At 37.8% G+C, this 9,341-nt stretch overlaps 1 protein-coding gene across 2 annotated transcripts; it reads left to right on the forward strand.

Annotated features, from left to right (window-relative positions):
• Positions 1–34: 34 nt before the first annotated feature.
• On the forward strand, positions 35–9,260 carry KLHL41 (kelch like family member 41). 2 transcript variants are annotated; one of them, XM_026093727.2, is made up of 7 exons: positions 35–657; positions 746–1,920; positions 4,800–4,957; positions 5,052–5,159; positions 6,488–6,673; positions 8,092–8,238; positions 9,130–9,260. In XM_026093727.2, the coding sequence occupies exons 2-7, from the start codon at positions 811–813 to the stop codon at positions 9,239–9,241; spliced, it is 1,821 nt and encodes a 606-aa protein (XP_025949512.1). In that variant the 5' UTR covers positions 35–657; positions 746–810; the 3' UTR covers positions 9,242–9,260. The 2 variants fall into 2 exon arrangements, with proteins under 2 accessions (XP_025949512.1, XP_025949503.1); XM_026093718.2 differs by having other exon boundaries at positions 35–246; positions 458–1,920.
• Positions 9,261–9,341: the final 81 nt, after the last annotated feature.

The following is a 9,341-nucleotide window of genomic DNA, read 5'->3' on the forward strand; positions in this document are numbered from 1 at the left end:
AATTAAAGAGGATTGATAATGTCTACAGATTATCTGAAATGAAGAATAATTGTTTTTTAATGGGGAAAAATGGGGACTTCATTTTAAATTATTTTTGAAAGTAGAACTTTACCTGAACAATTCATATTTTATGTTTAAACAGTGGATTTTTAGTTTCCAAATAAATATAACAGATTGTATATTAAGAAGATCAAAATGAAATTCGAAGTCTTACCAGTATCTGAAGAAATCACTGATGTGATATGGGTATGTTTAAGAAAAAAATTTTATCACACAGATAATTGATGCAATGCTTTAGATTTTTCCTGATATCTCTGTGACTGATAGCTTATTAAAATCTGCAACTATGAGATACATTGGCAACTTTTGTGAAACAGTGAACAGTCATTGCAACTGACAATTCATAATATTTCTATTTCAGAATATTGTGTAATGTGTATTTCCAATCTTGTTATAGCTATCTCATTGAGGATCAGATTCTGCTGGCCTTACTCATGTCAAGTAATTTCTTACACTGCAAGTAATCTCATTGATTCGGCTCGGAGAATGATGGCAAAACCATGCCATAGTGACTAAAAGCAACAGTTGCTTCTTTCAGTCTTTGACAGCTGCAAGAGCAACTCTTTTTTCCACACCATCCACCCTGAATTCCGACCTGTAAGACTACGTACCTATATTTAGCTAGCAAGATTAAATTGCAAAGCCTTCAGGCTGGGCAAAGCACTCTGATCTGCCTTTTTTACAGACGGACCTTTGTGCAGGCAACAGCTAAAGGTTTCCGCTCCCTGCCCCTTCCAAGATTTTAGCAAAATGGATTCTCAGAGGGAACTCACTGAAGAACTCAGACTTTACCAATCCACCCTTCTTCAGGATGGCCTCAAGGAACTCCTAGAAGAGAAAAAGTTTATAGATTGCTCCCTGAAAGCTGGTGACAGAAGCCTGCCTTGCCACAGATTGATTCTGTCAGCCTGTAGCCCTTATTTTCGTGAGTATTTCTTATCTGAGCAAAATGAAGAGAAAAAGAAGGAGGTAGTTCTAGATAATGTTGACCCCAATGTCCTGGATATGATAGTCAAATACCTTTATTCTGCAAGTATTGATCTTAATGATTCTAATGTGCAAGATATTTTTGCTTTGGCCAGTCGCTTTCAGATCCCTTCTGTATTCACTGTGTGCGTTTCCTACCTTCAGAAGAGGCTTGCTGTTGGTAATTGTTTGGCCATCCTTCGATTAGGTCTTCTGCTTGACTGTCCAAGACTTGCATTTTCTGCTCGTGATTTTGTCTCAGATCATTTTGTGCAGATTTGCAAAGAAGAGGACTTCATGCAGCTTGCCCCCCATGAACTTATCTCAGTTATTACACCTGACAGCCTAAATGTAGAGAAGGAAGAACTGGTATTTGAAGCAGTAATGAAATGGGTCCGGACAGACAAGGAGAACAGAGTAAAGAGCCTGGGAGAAGTTTTTGACTGCATTCGTTTTCGTCTCATGCCAGAAAAATATTTCAAAGATCATGTTGAGAAGGATGATATAATTAAAAGCAACTCGGAGCTTCAGAAAAAAATAAAGATCATTAAGGATGCTTTTGCTGGAAAACTACCTGACTCCAGCAAAAGCACAGAAAAGTCAAACAAAGGGGAAGTAAATGGTGATGTAGGAGATGAAGATTTACTCCCTGGGTACCTAAATGACCTTCCCAGGCATGGCATGTTTGTCAAAGACCTAATTCTTCTTGTTAATGACACTGCTGCAGTAGCTTATGATCCTCTTGAAAATGAATGCTACCTAGCAGCCCTGGCAGAACAGATTCCCAGAAATCATTCCAGCATAGTCACCAAACAAAATCAGGTCTACATTGTTGGAGGACTCTATGTGGAAGAGGAGAACAAGGATCAGCCTTTCCAGTCATACTTCTTCCAGGTATAAGCTTTGTCATTATTTGTGCAATAGTAGGTGCTGTAAGGGTTACTGAAAAGTATTTTCAGTCTATGCCAAACATAGTTCAGTGGCACACGAATTCATTTCAGTCACATGACTTTTCTTTAAATGTGTACTCCTCTCAATATTCACCTATGCCAGTGCAGTCCATTCAATAGGATTTCTCTCACATTAATTTTTAATACCTGATTAAGTTAGGTGTATTGTAAGAAGTGAATTATCTAGTCTCTGTCTATGGTCAATGGAAGGAAGAACCTCTGGAGAGTTATTCCTATCTTGGAAAGATACATTGAAAGCAGGGGACTTGTATTTTGTCTTTCAGGATCCAAGCTGAGGGCGAGATCTCAGAAAAGATTGGTTAGAATATTTTATCTAGGCACCCGCTTTCACAGTTTAGGGACCAGATTTTTCTTGGTAAAGATGGGTAGGCATAAGCCTAATAAGATTTTCGTCATCTATTTCATGAATTTCCATTAAGTACAGTGAAAGTTGACTGCTTAACTACTTAATAGGTTGACTTTTTTTGAATCTGAAGTATTTTTATGGCAACAGTAATGTCCATTTTTTAAATGTCACTTTTTTCATTAAAATTCCAAATGTTCTTCTGTTATATTTACATTTGAAAACCTAAGGGCGCTCTAAAACATGTAATATATATATACAGAAAGTTGTTTTCTTGTCAAAGTCAATGTCAGTAGACTAAATACGATGTTTCAACTGAGTGTAATTTTATATCTTTATAAATCTGTATAAATATAAGGCTTATTAATACAACTGTAACTTCCATGATACATTTGAGAAAATCAGCAAAAATACAATTTGGTGTAATTATTACCGTGAACTAATTCTGTTGTGGTGTTTTTAATAGCTGGCTACATGCTGTATTCTTGGGTACTTAAACTATTTCATGATGAACTCTTGCAACATGACCCTGGCTAAGTGTCTGTTGAAGCATATTGGCCTAAAACAAGTGCAAGTAGCTCACTTTGTGAAGTAAAACAGTGATAAGCAGATGCAGAATTTTAAAGCCTTCAGATACTGAACATTGCAAATATTAAGTGTTTATAGAGCTATGGCTCAGTGTGATGTTCAGATGCAATAAAAGAGTTGGTCTGAGAAATGTGGTGTACCTATTAGAGCGAAGTATCAGTTTGCTAGAGAGGGATTAGCACTGTTTCACTTCCTTATGTAGGTGTAAAACACAAATCACTGAAGTGCAAAAGTTGTTACAGAAGTATTCTTCCAATAGAAATACTGCACTGATGTCAAAATTTATATAATCTAGAACCAAAAATCCAAATCACAGGCCGAAACACTAAACCTCCAGATTGATACTAGACGCACCACTATGATACTATTGATACTATGACATTCTCATAATCCTGCTTTATATGTGTAAACCCATTTCCTGAAATCCTGCTCTCCAGCTTGTCACCTCTCAAGCCTTGCTCACTGCTGCTACTGCACATAGTAAAACACTTCTTTTCTGCATTACCTATGTGGCTAATGTTTCCTCTGAAATGTTAACATGATGCCATACAGATTTTCACTTATTAATCTTTTCTGCACCTTTGCTGCACCTGTTTACCATTTTATTTGATAGCTAGCAACCCCAGACAAAACGTGGCTACCACTGACTCAGAAATGTGTGACTAATTGTTTATTGCCCTATCAGACAGAGATGTATCAGGCCATCTCCAAGACTGATTCACTAAATGTGCTGTGATCTGTAATGTGCATATCTTGTCCTCATAAGCCCACCTGGATTTAGCTACCAAAACAATCTTATGTCTATGAACTAAATTCCACGGTTGCAATGAAAGTTGTTATCCAATGAGAGTGGTCAGTGAAATCTGGGAGATGCATTTTACCATAGAGACATTGACTGTGGAACATACTTCTGGAAAAAGGTCATCATTGAGCTAAACCCAGATCTGATTACTTTGACTGAACTTTCTCTCACTTTCACTCATTTATACCCAAGCAAACTCACATCTCCTCCTCCCTTCCTGTATGGTGTCAAGCAAATTTATATGAAACAGAAGAGAGACAAAGTTCTTGTTAAATGTTAGAGAGCATTCAGGTTCAATTGCAAGTTCTCAGATCAAAACAAAAACTACATTTTATGGATTTTTTTTTTGTTGTTGTCATTCTCCTGCTGCTTTTTTTTAGGTGTTTTCAGCATACTGAACATGAATTGAGACAATCTTGGGAGTAGGTCATTAGGGAAGACATCAGTATTATGGCCAATGGAACTGTCCTGGCTGCCTTGTTTGCTTAGGAATGAAGTCTTTATTCACTGTGCCTCCAGAGATCTCAGGAGCTTTTGAGGGTGTCTCGACACCGTCTCTTTTGCTCTAGGTGTCGTGGAAGAAACGTCTGTGGCATTAGAGATGTAATGCTTCTTGATCATTAAGAGGAAAGGTCTGAGGATGTCTGGCATCTCTCTACACCAGTTAGTATAACTTGCTGAATTTATAGATGTGGGATGGCAGAGGCTTCTACTCCCTTCAGAGAGGATAAAAACTATGTTTTTTACAACACGTGATGGGAAACACTAAGATTGGGGGAGCTTCAAGCAAGGAAAAAGAGTTTAAAAAGGAGATCAAAGAAGCAAACTCTTTGAGGGGGAATAAATGCAGAGAGAGAGAGACAGCATTAGCTCTACCGGGTCTCAGCACCATGAAGCACGGGTGGATAGAAGTTGTCAGTCCTTACCTGCACTGATGGAGGTGTAGGTAGTTCAGACAAGCAGATGAGGAGCTGTTCAGACACTGAGTGCATCTAGATGGAGCAGTTTTCATTGTGTCGATTTTTACTGTTTGCCTTTCCTAACACTTTCTGTTCTGATGCTCTTTCAGCTGGATGACATTGCTGGCGAGTGGCTTGCCCTTCCTCCACTGCCGTCAGCCAGGTGTCTCTTTGGGCTGGGAGAATCAGACAACAAAATCTATGTAATTGCAGGCAAGGACCTTCGCACTGAGGAATCTCTAGATTCAGTACTATGCTATGATCCTGTGTATGTTTAATTATTTAATTATGATGTCCACTGAGGACATGTAAATAATCCATTTGTAGTTGAAAGAGCTAACATTGTGATCTTCCTGTTCCAGGGCAATAAAATGGGGTGAGATCAAAAAGCTTCCCATCAAAGTATATGGCCATGCTACTGTCTCAAATAATGGACTGATATATGCTCTCGGAGGAAAAACTGATGACAAGTGAGTCTCTCACGTCTTTTCATGACAATTTCTAACATTGATTGATTGGTCCTTTATAGATTATGTGTCCTCACACTCAGAAATCAGGGTTTCCTTTTTTTGATATCTGTGGGTTAAGGTTGCCAGAGATTTGGCAAAGGGCAACACATTATGATATAAGGGACATCTTTTTTATGACATGGTAAAATTGCATATACATTGTAATCCTAACCAGTTAGTTTAATCACCTAACTTATTTCCAAGGCAAATTGTTACTTACCTTGCGCGCGCACGCGCACACACACACACACTTTAGCCACAGTTAGCTATGAGGACCTCATTAAAAGTATTATCTCCTTCCAGATAGAAACACTTAGGTGACGTGGAATTACTGTGTCAGTTCTTTCTTTCATTTTTCTGACTTGTGATGTCCATTATACCTTAACGGGTATAACATTAAGGAAAATTAAGTTTTCACTATTTGAGTATGGTGGTAATTTTTTCAGCAAGTGAATGCTGTAAGTCAAGAATTGTGACAAAAGATTCCAGTGCTTACAAACCTGCAGGAGTACAGATGAGGTTAGTAAAAGTTCTTTGCTTTCATTAGAATGAGTTTAATGAGGCTAAGAGTCAATGTAAAGCAGTATCATTTTGAAAAATGATATAAGGTATCCTCTGAGTATTACCTACCATACACTTAGATAAGCTAATATTTGAAGGAGTTTCCATGTTTTAACTTTTAGTATGCCTTCAACTTCACTCTGGTACTGTTCTGCAATGCAAGTGACCCTTCTAAGCCAAGGTCTTCATTTACAGTATATATACTGTACCTATACTGTGTGTGTGTGTGTGTGTGTGTGTATATATATATATATATGTATATATATAGGGTCTAAAAAATGCTAAGTAAATCTTCCTACATGCACGTTGAACTAGGCTGAAGATACAAAGACTTGTATCTTGGTGTCTGGAGGAGTTACTATTCAACACTTTTTTTTCTGGAAGAACATTCCTCCCTCGCACATTCCTCCAATACCTTTCCTCCACAGACCCATCTGAATGAAACACTGGGAAAAAGGACATTGTCTTTTTTCCTGTAAGATACAGTGCAAATTACTGCTCTGTGTCAGCAGCATTTAACATTTGATTTAGTTCTATGGATGTGACTAGTGTTTTAGACATGCAAAAGTCTTGTCCTTCCCCAAATTAAAAATGAGAGAGGATCTCATGGAGAGGAATGAGGTAGTATACACAAACCTACACAATCCACTTCAACTAGGTCTCACTTTGTACATGCAGATGCCAAAAGTCCACTAGAAATGATCACAGGTTTTCTTTTTCCTCCTCAGGAAATGTACTAATAGAGTATTTGTGTACAATTCAAAGAAAGGAGACTGGAGAGATCTGGCTCCAATGAAAGTGGCTCGCTCAATGTTTGGAACAGCTATCCATAAGGGCAAGATTGTGATTGCAGGTGGCGTCACTGAAGAAGGCCTTACTGCATCTGTTGAAGCTTTTGATCTGACCACTAATAAGTGAGTTAAATGTTCTATCTATTTTTAAGCAAGTATTTTATCATCCAGACTTTTAGGATCTCTGAGATAGAGTCACAAAGGTGTTTAGGTGCCTATGTTCCCACTAAGACAGTTGGTCTACATACACCTCTTTAGGAACAACGATAGTTTAAAGAATCCCTATCTCGAGATTTTTCCTGCCCCCACACTCCTTTTTTATCCTAGCATAGCTCCTTGTAGAGCTCATTTAGCTAAAATAGCATACCCTCTGTTTTTTTTTTCTCTCATGTGTTTCTTTGTTTTCAGTCTGATTAGTTTTTCAATTTATTTGGCCACACAGCCACATAAACAGGTGTGCTGGCATAATGTGGGAGAAGTAGGAGAGACAGGAAAGGGCTGCTAGTTTAAACAGTACTGGCACTACAAATGAAACCACAGCATAAGAAATTAGGTGCCTGGAGAGGACTAGCTGAACATCCTTTGAGTACCTCACCTCGTAGTGTCTTACTTTTTCATGGCACATATGATTTACTACTAGTTAGTGAAAGGCAGATAATTCTGCTTATTAATATGAAAGCTTCAAGAAGACTTCCAATTTTAAGTACATGCTCTGAACTATTATAAAGAAGTAATGATGAAAGTCAAAAGCTGGAACCATCTCACTTACTTGGTCCAGATGCTTTCTAATGTTCCTCATGGCCAGAGCCTTTTGCAGCAAGCATCCCCCGAATGACTATGATTTTCTCACAGGGTATACCATCAGTATCTTGTCTCAGAATTTTGTCATCAATATCTATGTCTCATTATCTACTCCAGTTTTCCTTTTTGCTTCTTATCCTTCCTCCCAGCTTGTTTGCAAACTTTCATTTAAAATAATGTCAGCAAAGCTTTATTCTAATAGCTCAGATTTTTAAGTGGTCTCGGATGTATCTCTATTTTGTTTGCTAATAAGCTCTTCTATCACATACAAACACATTTGCTTGCGCTGTCTTCACTGAAGTGTAGCATTGCAGCTATCAACTTCACAAAAAAATCTTTAAGTTAAATGTATGCTATCCCAAAGAGACCTGCTTATAAAATTTAACAATAGAGATAAAATCTGGGGGAGAGAGAAACCTGTATGAAGCATATTACTGACTTCAGGACCAGGAGATCTGTAAGAAGTGGTCTCTGGTAGGGGATGTCGTCATGGTATAATTCTGTCACTTTAAGACTTGTATTCGCACACAAAGTCCCTGTGGGGATAGAGAAACAGAAAGTCCCTGCTGATAAATCTCAGGATTTTTTTTCCTTCTACTAAACTGTTTCATTCAAATGGTCCTTGGCACCTGCACTTACGTCAACCAGAGCTGTATTTTAGTGCATTCAGTTTCAAATATTTCTCCTATGTTTGACTGAGGGTTTTTTGTTTTGTTTTGTTTTGTTTTTGGTAACTTTAGGTGGGAGATTATGCCTGAATTTCCCCAAGAGAGAAGTTCTATCAGTTTAGTCACCTTAAGTGGATCTTTATATGCTATTGGAGGCTTTGCAATGATTCAGCTTGAATCTAAAGAATTTGCACCCAGTGAAGTCACTGACATATGGAAGTAAGTTTAACTTTGATCATACTCTCTTAGTGGAAAGCTCTAACTTACCTTTAGGTTTTTAGACATTGGAGAGCAAAATCCATATTATGTTTAATTTTGGAAATGAATCATGACACAGGTTGTAAAGCACTTGTTGATAAACCAAAATATCAGAAAGTAACAAATAAACATGTAAACAAGCATAACAAATAAACATGAGATTTGGACCTAATGAATATTTCCACCTACTAGTAATTTGAACATGAGTCATGATCTTCTAATTCTTTTACTATACAGCAAGAGCATATAGTAAAAGAGTAAAGTACCATAATTACTAGCAGGTTTAGCCTTGTGAAGTATACCCTACACATATTCTCTGTTTCGTGATATTCTAATGCAGGAAAGGCTATGTACACAGACAGGTGTGTACACGTTCATATCCATTAACAGTCAAGAACTGTCCTGAGAGAATCAGATATCCATATATCCCAGATTTGTATCTAAATCAAAATAGCAGTGCTGAAACATCATGCCAGTACTGTGACCCTTCACTTGCTGAGGTAAATTTAGGGGATTTAACTGGCAAAAAAGATGGAAAGGATTCCCAGAAGCACATTGTATGTACGAACTTTCAGGAATTCAGAAGAGATACTGAAGGAGGACTGTTCAGTGGAAGCATGATGCAGGCCAGTAATGAGGTATAGAGACAAAGAAACAAATGACTTTCAGGAGCAAGAACATCCTTCTGTTCTGTTCTGGAAGACAGTAACATTCTTCTGTAGCACCATGCAGCATGTGGTTGCTACAGGCCTTTGCAACACATGGATTATTCTCCTTTTCATGCATGTGTGAGGAAAGTGTCAAACTCAAATTTTAAGAAGCTGTGTTTTGACCTTATCTTGTTAAATGCAGGTACGATGATGAGAAGAAGGAATGGAGTGGCATACTGAAAGAGATCCGATATGCTACTGGAGCCTCTTGCCTAGTTACACGCTTAAACCTATTCAAGCTATCAAAACTGTAAATAAAATGCTGGAAAAATATGATATGGTGAGGGAGTTTTGATAGACTCTTCTGGTTTTGTTGCATAAAAATGTCCCCAAATTGTACAGAGTTTTGTAGCA

This window comes from Dromaius novaehollandiae, chromosome 7 (assembly GCF_036370855.1).
Source record: "Dromaius novaehollandiae isolate bDroNov1 chromosome 7, bDroNov1.hap1, whole genome shotgun sequence".
NCBI lineage: Eukaryota > Metazoa > Chordata > Aves > Casuariiformes > Dromaiidae > Dromaius > Dromaius novaehollandiae.